Source organism: Vipera berus (assembly GCF_964194415.1).
Source record: "Vipera berus genome assembly, chromosome: 2".
NCBI classification, from domain to species: Eukaryota; Metazoa; Chordata; class Lepidosauria; order Squamata; family Viperidae; genus Vipera; species Vipera berus.
The window spans coordinates 180,721,442-180,737,816 of NC_138203.1; the positions used below are offsets into that span (position 1 = coordinate 180,721,442).

The 16,375-nt window shown below is 37.4% G+C and overlaps 1 protein-coding gene across 4 annotated transcripts in view; it reads right to left on the bottom strand.

The window, feature by feature from the left end:
- TECR (trans-2,3-enoyl-CoA reductase) overlaps positions 1-16,375 on the bottom strand; it is a 43,653-nt gene that overhangs the window by 11,747 nt on the left and 15,531 nt on the right. The window contains exons 2-7 of one of the 4 annotated variants that reach the window (XM_081321891.1): positions 10,293-10,343; positions 8,187-8,424; positions 4,571-4,622; positions 3,810-3,854; positions 3,291-3,394; positions 3,091-3,206 (exon numbers count right to left, since the gene is read on the bottom strand). In XM_081321891.1, the coding sequence (XP_081178017.1) occupies positions 3,091-3,206; positions 3,291-3,394; positions 3,810-3,854; positions 4,571-4,622; positions 8,187-8,198 (329 nt within the window). In that variant the 5' untranslated portion in view covers positions 8,199-8,424; positions 10,293-10,343. Of the gene's footprint in view, positions 1-3,090; positions 3,207-3,290; positions 3,395-3,809; positions 3,855-4,570; positions 4,623-8,186; positions 8,425-10,292; positions 10,655-16,375 lie in introns of those variants that run through there. The other 3 variants (XM_081321892.1, XM_081321890.1, XM_081321889.1) reach the window with 3 other exon arrangements.

Below are 16,375 nucleotides of genomic sequence, written 5' to 3' on the forward strand. Positions count from 1 at the left end.
GACAGTTTTCAAGTCATTGAGCTGGAGAAGCTAAGATACAGTAGACAGAGGGAGTAGCAGCAGAGGCGTTCAAGGATGATGGTGCATCTCATCCCAACCATGATTCCTCATTATTTACAGAAAAATAAAACTCCTTTAGGGTAGGAGGAACTCCACCCATGGAAAAGGAAAGAAAATTTAAGAAAGAACCCACTCTTTCTGACTGAACGCATATATTGCCTCATGGACAATGCTTCTAGTAGTGAAGAACTTTAGTATTAGGAATTCTATTATTCTATTATTAATTATTCTATTATTGAGCTATCCTATTATTATATTTCTATCATCCTTAGACAAATAGAAGTGGAACAGGCTTGCCAACCATATGGGGACTTGTCCTCCCACTGTGAAGATGCAGACATCTTGTACTATCTAGATAGATAATGTTGGACTAGACCCAGTAGATGGGATGCAGGTTAGTACTAACAATGAGAAGAAAAGTAGGCAGGCAGGCTGGGAAACCAAATTTGGGTTGTTGGGCAAGAAGTTGAAATTGAAGACTGCTGAAATGACTCTCTTGGAAAGTTATCTGTTCTACACAGTCTGCCAAATAGGCAAACAGATTTAAGTAGTTATAATGCAGGGATGACATAATAATGTCAGGAGGAGGAGGAGCTTGGATTTGTAAAACAATGAGAAAACCTTTAATATGTACAAAACCAAGTCTGTACAAAACCAGAATCAGAACAGTATCAAAATGCTGGTACATCATATCAAAAGGCTGGTGGGAAAGCTTTTCACATGATTCTGATGGGAACCTCAATAAGATGTAAGGAGCGTTCAGCTTGTGGGGAAATAAATGTTAATGGAGATCTAACAAAGTCTTGTAAGATACAAAAAGGAACAAGAAAGGGATGTCCACTGTCCTCTCTTATTTATTTTGGTTCTTGAAATACTGAATAGAAATGACAAGATGAAAGGGTTGTAGGTATAAAAAAATTTTTTAAAAACTTTTTTTTTAAAGTAAATGGTTTTCGCAGATGACTGGCTTTTGAAATAGCCTTTAAAGGGAGTTGAAACATTAATGGCAAAACTAAAAAAATGGTGCAAGATTTAAGATTAACAAATAGAAGACGTTAACAAAAACATGAAAATAAAACATCAAACAAAACTGAAGAATAAAACAGGCTTTAAGACTGAGAAGTAAAATATTTGGGTATCCTTAGGACAAATACAAACTGTATGTAGTTTCAAAATAACCATGTTAAGACATGGAATGAAGTTTAAAAAGACATTTTAAAATGTAAAAAACTACAAGCGTAAGTGTTGGCAGAAAAATATATCTAAATTTGTGCATAGAGGAAAAAGAGAGGGGGGGGGAAAGAGAGAATTGGAATGCTTTCCAACTTCTATACAACTGAGATTAGAGATGATCGGTAATGGCCATGTTTGCTCATCATAACCAATGTTATAAAGACTCTTGTAAATATACTTCAGAATACCAAAAGAAGTTCAGTATAAAAAAGTGTAAAGTAATGTTGCCTCTCCCCGCCCCGCCCCCCAAAAATCCAACTTTTAACTGTTAGCTAAAAGGGACCTGAGTGGAAAGGGAATAAGAAAAAGAAAAGCTTTTGGAAGCTTTGGAGGTGGCAAGTTAATAAACATGACAGCCTTGTATTGCTGCTGAAAAAAAGAGAAAATAACGTATCTGGAATTATTGAGAAGAGAACTGAACATAAAACTATGAATATAAGAATGCCTTTATACAAACTTATGATAAGACCATCCTCAACAGTACTGTGTATAATTCTGGTCAAGACACCTTAAAACACTATTACAGAATTAGAAACAATGCATAAAAGGACAATCAAAATGATTAGGGCAGCGGTCCCCAACCTTTGCAGCTTGGTAGACAGCTTGGGGGGGAGGGGGGGAGAAGGGAAATGGGCCAGGTGAGTGGCAGCATGCACGCACGCAGACCTTTTGCGAATGGCGGGCCAGGCACACGCACACAGCTCAACCTGCGTGAGCAGCAGGCCGGAGTGTATGCACACAAGTGCCTGCCAGCCCACCACTCATGCAAGTTGAGCTGTGAACACGCCTGCGCATAGTCTAGCCAGCCACTCATGCGGCCTAACAGCCTGGCAGAGGGTAGAGTTGAGGACCACTGGATTAGGGCACTGGATGAGTTCTCTTATGAGAAAAGACTATTACAGCTAGAGCTGTCACTTGCAATGAAAGTCATGATAACAATATATAAAATCATACATGCCAAGATATAGCCAAAGTGTACGTTTTTTCTTCCTCTCTCACAATCTTAGAAGGTGAGGTTATTGAAAGTAAGTTCAGTGAGATTCAGGATAGATAGAAGGAAAGTTTTTCACATATTGTTGATATGTAGAATTTGCTATCAGGAGTTTGGTCAATAAGCACCCAATTTGCATGGTTTTAGAAAGGTCTGGGCAGATTTATGGAAGATCAGAGTATCGATGATTATTAATATATATAGCAACTTACTACCCCCTGAATCCAGTGGTGGGATTCAAAAATGTGAACAACCAGTTCTCTGTGTGGATGCCTCTTCTGGAAGTCCATTCTGGGCCTGGGCAATAAAAAAATTAGCTACCGGTTCTGCTGAAGTGGTGCGAACTGGCTGAATCCCACCATCTACCTGAATCATAGCAGTGAGCTTTAAATACTGATTACTGGAACATGTAAGTAGAAGGTGGCAGTTACTCCCACCTAAATTTGTGACCTTCCAAATGCATCCAGCTGGCTATTTTATTATACAGAATGTACCTGTAATCTGATGGAGCAAAACTTTATGTCCTTATGTAATATTTCAATAATACTCAAATGCAAAAAGGAATTCAATATTCAGACTAATTCTTTTCTGCCAACTCTAGAAATTGTCAGTTGGAACACAGGGAAGTTTTCCTTTACAAGAGTAAGATATATGAAGGGAAATGTCTAGTCCTAGCAAGGAAGAAAAATGAATTAAGTTTGGGACTGCCCTTCCTTGGAGAAGATCTCAATTCACTTAGTGGAAAATATTCCAGTTTAAATTAAATGTAAGCAGTGAAATGGCTATTGTGGCCTATAAATACTCACTGAACCACAGAGTACTTGCTGGAGCTGAAGTCATATCTTGAGCCATAAATGAAGGGAACCCGGAAATAAAAGAGCAAGTAAATGAGGAGGGGCCCAGCATACTCTGTGAGGAATACCTGACAGAACAAAAACAGAATGTAGACAGGCAAAAGGAATTCACAAGGAAGTGTTTTCTTGAGGAGAACTGAAATACCACTCACAGTCACCCAGCTGATCTGTGCACCTAAGTCCCGGAAATACAGTGTTGCTGTTGTACCAACTGGCAAATTCTGAAGGATATCTTCATCCTTCAAAGTCTTTCCCTCTAGAAGAAAGAGAAATCACACTGAAACTCTGCGGGACTAAGAATCTTGATATGAACATCAAACACAATAGCTGCTTGTTTGGCTACACAACAGAGAAGAAATTGTTAGGCTGACATTCTAAAGGACAAATGGTTGCAGAGTAACCCAAGATGAAAGGTGCTTAATTATCTTCTTACTTTATTCGTGATTAGCAAACGGTTAGCAATTAACTATTGGTAGATAAATATTTCTTTCAAAGAGGCTCTTCTTGTGAATTCCCAAGCCACAGAATGTTCACACCAATGTTGTTCTCTAATACAATCTCATTCAAGTAAATACCAGCCTTTGTTTTGTTCTTTTCCATATCTTTCACCAAAAACTTTATCCTAAAGAGAGAAGTCAAGTACTAGGAGATATTTTAGCACAGCAACTTACTGGGATCTAGTCGCAGGGACTGCCGGGCTGGATACCACTGAGGGTCTGAGAAAAGAAAAAGTTTTCTTATAACGAGTCAGAACCATTAGCACCATCCATTGGCAGCACTCAAGAGCAATCTAGAGATGTGAAGGTAGACAAAAAATTCTTTGCCCCAGTTTTCATCAGAAAGAGAATTTAAGAATTAGAGGAAAATTACTCATTCTAGATCAATGAATAAAATTTCCAAATGGTGTTTTACAGTATAATCTATACATATTGGGTATATGCCTAAACTCACAGCTGTTACTATTTCTTTAAAGATGTTATACACGTTTAGACAGGTAACCTACATGGCCATATGGCAGTTGAAGCCCAACAGTTCTGGAAAGGACTAGAAAATTGATGAAAACACAAACAAATCTTAGATCCTCTCGTCAGCTTCAGATTCCTTTACCTTTCATAGCAAGTAAAAGTAACTGGTCAAGAAATAAACCAGCACGAGGGGGGAAATGCTCTTAATCTAGACATTTTTCTTCCTCAACTCCGTAAAGGGACAAAAAAAGTTAAATTCATATGCTGAAGCCATTGATCTTTGAATAGTGATTCTAATCAAAGAAAAATAAAATAGTTATATTTTCAAAGATGTGCCATTTAAGTGATGTAACAATAAGTTTTCAATAGCTAATTTTATTAATAAAGTAAGGGGCTCTGCACTTACAACACTGAAACCCATCACAAAGATATGATAAACAACAAAGATGGTATTTTTCTATACATACGAGACTTGGTAAAGAGATTCTTGATTTCAGCTATGGTAGCATTGGGCTCTACCTGAAAAGGAAACACACAAAAGAAATCAGAAAACCAAAGGTTACTATTCTGTGTAATCAAGTAAGACTGCTCTGATTCAACTACTTTCTAACCTGACAAACAGGCAACAGCAACAAAAATGCCTCAGACATAACAAGTCCATATTCAAATTATGCCTAAACTGGAAATATACCACCGGCTTGTATCAGCATGTGAAGCAAAATAACACTAGATGAGTCAATTAGAAAATTTAAAAAGCTGTGATGAAACAATACTCTCTCAGCACCCCAGAAACACTGTTGGAGATAACAAGTAAAAAATGTGCTTCTGTCTCACACTCACTTCTATATTCTTATCAGCCTAGTGGCTTGCACCCCGTCTAATAGCGTGGTGCAATAATTTGGATTCAGTCCAGATGAAGTCTTTGGAATATTCAAAAGCATTTATGCAACCGTTGCCTGTGCATTTGCAACTTTTTCTATGTTGGCATGGCTGCTACAGAAGTTTCTCCACTATAGTCATGCAATCCTAGGGGGAAAATCCTTTAATAAGTTACAAACATCTGGCACATTCATGTTCCCACAAGTTTCAAAGAAAATCCAAAGCACTGCATACGCCTAGCCTCTGGTCAATAGGAATGTGTTAGCAGAGTTATTAATCCCTTTATGTTGTTCACAATCACTTTTGTAAGAACACAGCATCAAGAATGTGGTTAGAGGTTTTGTTCTCCCTTTCTCAGTAACCTTTGTTGCTGTTATTTTGTATAATCATTTATTATATCTATTTTAATCATTTTACTGTAAGAAGTGAATGTAAACTTGTTTTCTTCCATCTCGGAAGGCTATTTCTGTCATCCAGAATATGTTTGGATGAAATGATTTAACAGTCAATTGATACTGAAATTAACTTCTTAAATCAACACTGATGTCACCAATACTGACTGCCTAATGTAACTTGAAGGTTAGTGTTCTTTACAGTGTAGTGGAACACTCATAAAATTTATAAAGCAACAAAGCAACTTTACTGCAACTAAGAGACTTCTCATGTAACAAAAACAATTAGCAGGTAGACTATGTTAATTATATTTTCATCCTGCCTGTCATATATATAAATGTCTTGGTCAACTAGAGGTAGTAAACATATCTAATACTCCTGCCTCTTATTTTTCCCCACAGTATATAAAGGCATATTAATATATTAATACATAGTTCATTAATACCGGTATATAATTATAACAGTATCATGAGTTCAAAAAATACACAAAAAGTTCTCAAAATAGTAAATGGTTCCTACTGTATGTTTTTTTTTTCTTTGATGAAAAAATATAAGAAGATATAAGAGAAGTGACAAGTTGGGACTAGCTAAACTTCAAAGAACTGATCAATTCTTGCTAAGTTATAAATGTGTCTGGGAACTGTAGTTCTTGGAAGCCATAACATGGAATGAATACTTCCTGCTTGATTCTTGAAAAACTCAAACCCAGCCCCACCAGGAAAGATAGGCATGTGAATGTGAAGATACTGGTATCAATAGTGTTTACATTCAGAAAAAATGAACTACAAATGTTGTAAATTTTCATTTGTTTCTGTGTGCCAGAATCTCTGAATATCTATCTATCTATCTATCTATCTATCTATCTATCTATCTATCTATCTATCTATCTATCTATCTATCTATCTATCCCCCCTCTCCCTCTGTCCATCCATCCATCCATCCATCCATCCAAGCCAGTGCAAAAACTAAGCATTAAAACAAATAAAAAGGTGAATATGTCTATGGTTAATAGAGGCTGGGAAAATCTTTGCAAATCTAGGCGCTCTTCCAAAAAGTCTGAAAATACTGTCAAAAACTAATACAAAGTAAAGAAAGAAAAGGAAAAAGACAAAAGTACAAAAAAAGATAAAAGAAGAGACTTTTAATCTTCTTTGTAGCAAATCCAAGTACAGGTATTACTCAATTTACAAACATTTGTTTAATGATCATTGAAAGTTACAATGGCACTGAAAAAAGTGACTTATATCACTTTTCACACTTATGATCACTGTAGCATCCCCATGGGCATGTGATCAAACTTTGAATGCTTAGTAACTGGCATGTACTTATGATGGTTGCAGTGTCCCGGGGCCAGGTGATCCCCTTTCGAAAACTTTCTGACAAGCAAAGTCAATGGGGAAGCCAGATTCACTTAAAAAAATCAGGTTATTAACTTATCAATTGCAATGATTAACTTAGCAACTGTGGCAATAAAGGTCACAAAATGTAGCAAAACCTGCTTAACAACTATGTCACTTGCAACAGAAATTTTGGGCTTAATTGTGTAAGTTGAGGACTACCTGACGGTTACAAAATTGCCTCTGACTCTTATGTTTACAAATAAAGCTTTCCTTTTCTATTATCTAATGTTTTCTAAATGTCAAAACCATAGATCACAAGTTCATTTTTTTCTGTTCCATGCAAAAAGTCTATAGGGGGTTTCCACTCAGAAACAAATGTAGACATTGTCTTTTCTCTAAGAAGTTAATGTAGCCATTTCTGCAAGTTTTGTTATCTTTTCCAACTATTCCTGCATTATGGGCAGTACTGAACCTTTCCACTTTTGAGCATATTAGTAATCTTACTTTTTAAAACTTCCTTTTTATGACCGTGTAGACCCTATTCGGGGTAGAGTTGGGGCAACTGCATGGAGCTGAGTGTTTACTGGCTAAATGTCCTTCCTGACACTTGCGAGGAGTTTGCAGATTTTTCCCCCTTGTGCTTTGTGTTTCTAGGAGAGAAACCTCTCCTACTACCTAGGAGTGAACTCTCAAACCTCTGAGTAGGAGGCGAGCGTGTTCACTACTAGGCCACCACACTGCTCTATATAATCTCCCTGCAATTATGTATATGTGTGTGTGCGCGCATAGTTACATGACTTTTTCCAGCTGTTTATCCATCAGTCCCCAGCCTCTGGTTTCAATTGTATATTAATCTTCAAAATCTTTTCTGTTTAAAGTTTTAGAAGTTAAGAATTTTTGGAGAGAATTTTATAAAATGGGTGACAATGATCTATACTTCAGAAACGATACAAATTGAGAAGAAGGTTAAATATTTGGATATTACTATGACAAATTTGAATAATTGTATCTGCATTAGCCATTATTACACATAATATCTGAATAATACAGGAATATCTCAATTCTCTTCCAAAACTCCTCTGCATTTGGGTATAACTGCTTGGTAATTACTGCTGCCAGCTCTATTTCTATTGGGACATCTTTACCCGGCATTATCTCTCCTAATCCTGACACGTGAGAGAGACAGAACCCCTGCAGCCTATAGATTTATTTCCAAGTTTAAAAAGAAAAAAAATGACAAAAGTGAAATAACAGATTTGCAGGTTGATGTGACTGTTATATGGCACAGAAGACATTTTAAAGTATTAAACAGATTTTGTATGGCACAAAAGCATGCAGGATATACGTATGTGAATGCTATGTAGGTGAATATATACAAAGGTAAAAAAAGGAAACAATTAATGCCAGTATATAACAGTATCATGAGTTCAAAGACGACACAAATTAAAATTTAAACTCTTGGCTAACTTACTTTTTCATCCATGTGGAGCAGGTAGAAGTTGGGGCTCTAGGCAGTTAGGAATTGATGACATACTTACTTGAGATGTGTATGGATGATGCTTATTCTTGTTTTGCTGTTATTATTGAGTTGAAAGAATTTTGAAAATATATGCTCGTCTTTTTTCTTTGTGGCTGATTTATTGCTATATCCCTTTTGTAAGTTCCTTATATTTGCTTGATTAAAATGACTTAAAAATGCTTGTAATAAACTAATAATAAAATGGGTGTAGGAATGTTGTGTTGGAATTCTGAGCTGCATTTTTATATTTTTAGAATTTTTAGTCATTATAAATGCCTAGCAGCCATAGATTCACACACAGAAAACAGGTTACCTTATTGATTTGTGCTGCCATACTACAAAATAGTAAAGTAAGGTGAATGCATGGCTATGGAAGACAGTAGCACTTTAGTAAAAAAATAATAATCAGTTACTGGGACATAAGACTAGGGTCCAAATGCTATACATGGCATACAACAAAGTGGAAAAAACTAGGATTATGCTTTGTTGACAACTATCGCTATTTGGAAGTTACTCTAGTCTCATCTCTATATTTAGTCTCTTTGCTTCCTCAACAGTTAATGCAGGAGTCTCATTTGTCTGGAAGGATTAACAATACCCATAGGAATCAAAATGAAAAAGGGCAAGCTGCTACTACCACCCAGTGCTGACACAAAACTGAACTGCCATGGTTAGTAAATCTTCGGGACAAAAAAAAAGAGTGAATTTCCCTCTTTGGTGCTCTCCTTTCCACATCTGTTTTTCCTATCCTTCCCTATAAAACATGTTTCCTATCTTCCCAGTTTATCTCATCCAAAGAATATACATCTCAAAAAGAACGTCTCTCTGATCCACTTTATGCAGAAAAAGGACTATAATGCAAATGCAGACAGCCATTTGTAACTAAGGTGTCACCATATTAAGGGTTCAAAATCCTCCCTCTAATCAGATTGGCTAGCACTTTTGGATGGGATTTATCACTCTTTGCAATGACAAATTCCACCCAGTAGACCTGTGTCTGAAAAGTTTACCTATCTTACAGATACTTTTGGTACTGGGTCTTTAGAGTTAGTTCTTGAGCCAAAATGCACTAATATCTATTTTATACAAGAGTCCTGTCCTGAATCTTTAAAGATTGAAAAATTGGCCAATAGTAAATGTTCTGTGGATTGTATTTTTTGAAACAAACAAAAAATTTGAAGTCCACTCATTTGTGTTTCCTCAAGCCAACCAGATACATGCGTAAACAATTATAGCATTTTGTTTCATTATCTTCTAAACCAAAACAACTTCCATATTTTGGAGATTCAAATATATCCAAAATCTGAAGATGGGTCTAGTTACAGTGATAGACATGCAGATCGAGAAGAATTATTTTTTCTGGGAAATTAACCATTGTCAGTGATAGTGCAATTATTATGTAAGAATGAATGTGTTTTCAATGCTTTAAATTTCTGATTTTCACTTATATTACAAATCCATTTCCATGGAGTTAGGGTTCATGCCTTTGTTCCTTACTTAGGGTCTGCATAGAGAGGTATCACATCAGCATTTTTTTAAAAAACAAAAACTCTACTGGTGGTCACATCATATGCTTATTGTAATCATAATTCTAGAGCTGTCCTACAAAAGGTCTTAATATCAAACACAGCCGAAAAAATGATTAACAGATTCAGATCAGAAATAGGTGGTCGTGATTATAGAGCAAACTGGACTTAAATGGTGTATCACACAACCGCAAAACAAAAGTACTTCTTATAATTTTGCAACACGTGTATTTGCATTGTGATAGCATATATTGATATATTTTGCAATTGACTATAATTTCTTTGCATGAATATCTCACATTGCTAACTACAAGTCCTGCATATGTAGATCTCACTTGCTAACTGAAGTTCTGACTTCAGGTATATTTCATTCAAGCTTTGATTTATGGCAGTTTTTAGTAAATATCTCACTTTTTCAGTATGAAAGTACAATATCATATATATTTTTTAAGACTAAAGCAATTCTAAAGCTCCGCAATGACAAAAAGCCAACTTCGGCTTCACATCCCTCTTCCAAGATTAAGACCCTTACCTTATCCAGGAAGCACAGCTTTTCCCGGGTCTTGGCATCCAGGATCTCCACCTCAAAAAAAAGAACACCCCTTTTAGATTTCTTAGTAGAATGGTGTGGCCCTAAATCATTGATATTTCTGGATGGACACCCCTCTACAGGCAACAATTTCCCATCCATGCCTCTTCACAAAGCAGCAAATCCCAAAGAGTACGTCCAGTCAACAAATTTGTTCACAATAAGCTTCCTTCCCTATGATCAAAATTTAATTATGGATCATTTCTGATCTGTGTGAAAATTTGAGTCTCCCCCCCCCAAAAAAAAAAGCTCCTGTTGAGATTAATACTCAAGGTTCAGCCTTTTAAGCAATTCGGCTCAGCAAATAAAGGGGCTTCCCTTTTAGTCTATTCTGTAGGTTGTGTTCCAAGGCGTAAGTCGATAGCATGGTAGCTAAACCACTAACCCTTCTCAGCTAAATATAAAACTGAGCCCAGCAAAAAACTTCTTGCAAGCAGCCTCTTGGAGAGTTAAGTCAGTTCAGGAAATGTTAAAGCCTTTTATTTTTATTTATTATGAAATTTATTTGGCACCCACCTCGTTTCAAAGTTAATCTTCCATTCAAAGGGACCATGCCAATGCATTCATGTTCAGATTTCACAAGCCATCTTTTGGGGAAGAATAAAGGTATTCAGGAAATTCTCCCTTCGACTGCACATTAGTACAGGGGGCTGCTTGGCAGAACTAACAGATTCTAGGATCTTATCCAGCTCTCTATTGATATTAGAGCCTAGAATTTTTCTCTGCCCAGGAGACCAGGTGTTCCCGCTACAGTAACACAATAATTGAAACAACAATTCCTAAGTACTTTTAGGGGTGGGGAGAAGTGTATCATGCTAGGACAAATTACTTCATGCTTGCTGTGGCACATGGAGCTGCCATGAATATAATTGGAAATTTCAATAGGTAGAAAAGATGGCTGCTAAGATGTGGTCAGAAACAAGGCAGTCAGCTTGTCTGACATAAGTCTGTAGTGGCTTTACATGTTAATGATCTGTTTCTGGGCTCAGTTTATGTATAGACACTGTCTTAAACAGGGCTTTTCAACCTTTTCACCCATTGTACCACTTTTAGGATATGGCAACATCCGAGTACCACCAGTCGCCTAGCAAGGTGTCAAAAACTTGCTGACCCCCCCCCCCAAAAAGGAAAAAAGTGATGAAGTACAGGTAGGTCTCGACTTACAACAAACAGTTCACTTAGTGACTGTTCGAAGTTACAATGGCACTGAAAAAAGTGCCCCCCAAGCCACAGCCGAGCAAGACACCTGCCTGCCCGCCCGGCGGCGCTCTTCCTCCTATCCGAGGCTTTCATTGTTGTGAGCATTTCTATTGAGGATTGGCAGTGGGGATGGGGTGGGGTGGTGTTTGGTTTTTATTTCCCCCCGTCTGCTGGGTGGTTGCAGCAGGTTTTGGTCACTTCACATGACCCTGGGACACTGTGACCGTCATAAATATGAATCAGTTGCCAAGCATCTGAATGTAAATCACAAGACCCTGGAGATGCTGCAACATTCCAGCTGATCCGTGCTTCTTCTGGGCTCAGCAGAAGTGCCGGGATCAGCACCGAGCTCCAGCTGGAGCCTGGCGCTGATCCTGGTGCTTCCACTGAGTCCTGACAGCCCCGAAGAAGCGCTGATCCTAGCGCTTCCACTGAGCCCTGACAGTCCTGCAGCTCCAACCATCTCTTGCTCAGACTTGTGCGGTGCTGCCACCGGTTCAGCTCATTCCCTTCCCCCACTACTTTTCTAGGATGGTCACGTACCGCCTTCCAGGTGCCAATGTACAACAGGTGGTACCTGTACCACTGGTTGAAAAGCCCTGGTCTTAAACACCCTTAATAATAGAAGACATTTAAAAGAAATCTACCACACATTATTTCTCCGCAACAAAAGAGCCAAATTCTTCACAATTCTCTATTGTAATAGGATGTATCAAAGATCCACATATCTTGAATTATTTCTTCTCAGAAAATACACATAAAAAACACATCGACTAGAACTTGTTTACAATAACTATAGATTGTTTGCTGTTTAAAAATAACTAATTATATCATTGTTTCAGAGATATTTCCTTACCAATTCAACACTTTCAACAATGGCAAAGCTTCTAATGTAATTGAAAAGTTATTGAAGGGAGATATTCAGAAATGTTTCTGCCTTGAAAGTAGCCCACGTTGCACTGTATAGCACAATCAAACATCAACAATTGACCTCAAGAAATATTTTAGGACATTTTGTATGATGTTATAATATGTTTTATAATGATTTTTATATCATAAAATGTTTTATAAAATTTGCCAAATTTCAATTCTATAGGAATCATGGGTCCAGGATTTTCGACACATTCTGTAAGCTCGCTCATTTGAGGTACCATAGTTCAAAAGGTTTTTCCCTGTGATGCATTGTTTCACCCAGTTAAAGGTTACAGACACAAGAGTTTTAGCAGTATATAAATAAATTTGTAGACTGATTAACAGAATATGCTGAAATATGTCTTAAACCAGTTATATAGGACCTAATGACATAAAAGGTTTATTTAATTAGCTTTTAATAACTCTGTTTCAGTATTTCTACTCAAGTTTTGAAATCAGATATTTTTGGCAATTTTAAGATTGCACAATCGTTTGTCTAGAAAAGTGTGTCAAACTCCTTTGTAATATACTTTTAATCATGCTTTGAGAATATTTTATTTCAGGAAAAAAATTCAATATTTATTTTGTACTTTGCCACTGTTTTTATCACTATCATCTGTGAGAATGAGGACACCAAGTAGATTTAAAAATGATAGAACTAAAAGTCTATATTCTTATTTCTTTGTATAAACACAGTGCAAGTGACAGGATTATAGACCCTTCCCAATTTCTTTGCAAAACATAAGGTGACGGATTCTTAAAAAGAGACTATATAGTATGTGTTCATACAGAATGCCATGTCATAATTATTAAAATATACTGTATGTGCTTACACTTTTCAGCAAATACTTTTCTTAGGTTGCAAGCAAAATTTTAAAAGTTTAGCAGCCTGAACAGAGAGATAATTCTCACTTACCAACTGTAACTGGGATCAGTGACTGTCACTAAGTGATGTGGTCATAAAGTGAAATATCATGTAACCACACCCAGCTTACGTTCGAATCCCATGCAGTTGTTACATACAATGTTATAGGACCATGACTTGTGATTTCTTGCCAGATTTGCAACTGACATGGTTTGTTGGAAGCCAATTATGAAAATCACAAATCACAATCATGTGTCTGTGGGTTACTGCCACCAGTAAGTTAAAAGTTCACAATTGGATTCTTTTCTATTTTATTATGATTTATATACTTAGCCACTTTAATTATATGAAACCTCCATCTTCAGAGTCTATATACCGTAGTTTCCGGCGTCTAAGACTACTTTTTAACCCATGAAAATCTTCTCAAAAGTCAGGGCTCGTCTTATACGCCGGGTGCTGAAAATTTAGGGACAGGGCTGGCTGGAAAACCTGGAGCAGATCTCCCATTTAGTCTGCGCAGGGAAAGCGGGACCAATTGGAGAAGAAGCTGCAGTCTGATTTTTTACAGGCTGGGGTCTGGGCGTCTTTTCTTCTAAAGTTGAAGAGCAGCTGTAGTATATCCCAACTTGAAAGGCAGGTGGGGAAGGCAGCAGCCAGAGCAGCGGCTTAGCTCTAAGGACACATTTGACTCAGGAACTGGGCAGGCTGGCTGGAAAACCTGGAGCGGATCTCCCATTTGGTCTTTTTTTTTTAAAATCCCATTTATATCCTGCCCTTCTCCGAAGACTCAGGGTACCGTATTTTCCGGTGTATAAGACGACTGGGCGTATAAGACGACCCCCTACATTTCCTGTTAAATTATAGGGTTTGGGCTATACTCGCCATATAAGATTACCCCTCTTCCAACGCACACCAAATAAAAATTAAAAAACATCAATTTGATTTTAATATGGTAATTTTAATTCAAATGCTTATGACATGCAGGTGCTTAGTAGGAAAACTGTCACTTATAAACATAAGGCTGTTTGTCATCAAACATGTAAACATAAAACAGTGCAAGTGGATTAAACTTTTCCTAATTCACTCTAAAGCTTTCCCTGCGCAGACCAAATGGGAGATCCGCTCCAGGTTTTCCAGCCAGCCCGCCCAGTTCCTGAGTCAAATGTGTCCTTAGAGCTAAGCAGCTGCTCTGACTGCTGCATTCCCCACCTGCCTTTCAAGTTGGGATAGACTGCACCTGCTCTTCAACTTTAGAAGGAAAGACGCCCAGACCCCAGCCTGTAAAAAAATCAGAGACTGCAGCTTCTTCTCCAATTGGTCCCGCTTTCCCTGTGCAGACCAAATGGGAGATCCGCTCCAGGTTTTCCAGCCAGCCCTGTCCCTAAAGTTTCAGCACCCGGCGTATAAGACAACCCCTGACTTTTGAGAAGATTTTCATGGGTTAAAAAGTCATCTTATACGCCAGAAAATACGGTACTTCTTAATGTCTGAAGATAAGGACACAATATTAGGGGAGTGCTGTTATCTATTCCATGTTATAAACTACAAGTATGGCAAATTGCTGTTATGAACTGGGCTGATATTTAACGTAATTGTTCAGAACTCTCTTACTTCTACTGGGTCCAATATACCCAAAAGAAGTAGAACCACTCTGATGTAATGGCTCAATTTTTCAATATTCATAGACATTCCAAAAATATGCTGTTGCCAGTTATATAAAAAACCACTGAGCCATCTTGGAGGTCAAAAATACCTAAGTTACCTATGAGAATCAACAGTGTTGACTACCTTAACTAGGTCTCTGGGTCCTTTCCCTGCTCACTTTAACTGGCAGAGTTTAAGATCATAGAGACCAAACATAGCTAAGTTATCAGGTCCTTAAAATTAAATTATCAATCAATCCAAAGGAAGAACAATTATTATACTCCAAAAGGCTTTTTAGAAACCAAAGAACCTAGTCCAAAGAAAAATAAATAGAAGAATGTAAAAGCTATCTCCCTGTCTGTTAAGTATGCACCATCGTATGTCGAAAATGTCCAAGATTGCTCACATGATCTCTGGAAACTTGATGTGTGAGAGCCGAGGCTATGAGGGATTTAAACTTTTTATAGCAAGTTCATTATGTCAGGTTATGTTTCTTCTAGAAGTGAAAAGGATCCAATAAAAGGTTAAAAACTTTAAAAAGGGGGATCTGCACTTTGATATTAAGTCTGACATGAGCCTTACTATCATTCCCTGTTTAAACAAAATAGATATTCTGTTTAATTACAAAATACTAAATTCCAATACCTGATACTAGTTTTCTTATTTTATTTCAGGCCCTAGTTTATGACTGTGAATAAAGCAACAGGATTCATCTTCCACTCTTGATACGCTAAAATACCTAGAGGATAAGCAAAAGTGAAAGCATGTAGGAGCTATTTATTTTGACACATTTAGCCCAATGAGTGACACATCCTTTGCAAATCAGCTGTAATTATCTTGCTGTTTTGCAATACAGGTAGTCCTCAACTTACAACCATTCATTTAGTGACTGAAGTTATAACGGCACTGAAAAAAGTGACATGGCTGTTTTTCACATGACCATTGCAGCATCCCAACGGTCATGTGATCAAAATCTGGAGGCTTGGCAACTGGCATGCATTTATGACAGTTCGTCATGTAACCACCTTCTGCAACCTTCTGAAAAGCAAAGACAATGGGGAAGCCAGATTCACCTAACTGTAGCAAAACATTGTAAAATGGGGCAAAACCCACTTAAACAACTGCCAAGGACTACACTGGGCCTCAAACGCTTGCTAATGTTTGTCACTTAATATTCTAGGCTTTCAGAATAAGGTTCCTAATAATGACAGGATCTTGAATTAGATTAATTATACTATTCTACTTAACTTTACAAAGCTTTTCTTATATTAAATAAATATTATATATATATATATATATATATATGGGACGCGGTGGCTCACTGGGTTAGGACGCTGAGCTTGTCGATCAGAAGATCGGCAGTTTGGCGGGTCGAATCCCGAGTGCCGCTAGCAGAGTGAGCGCC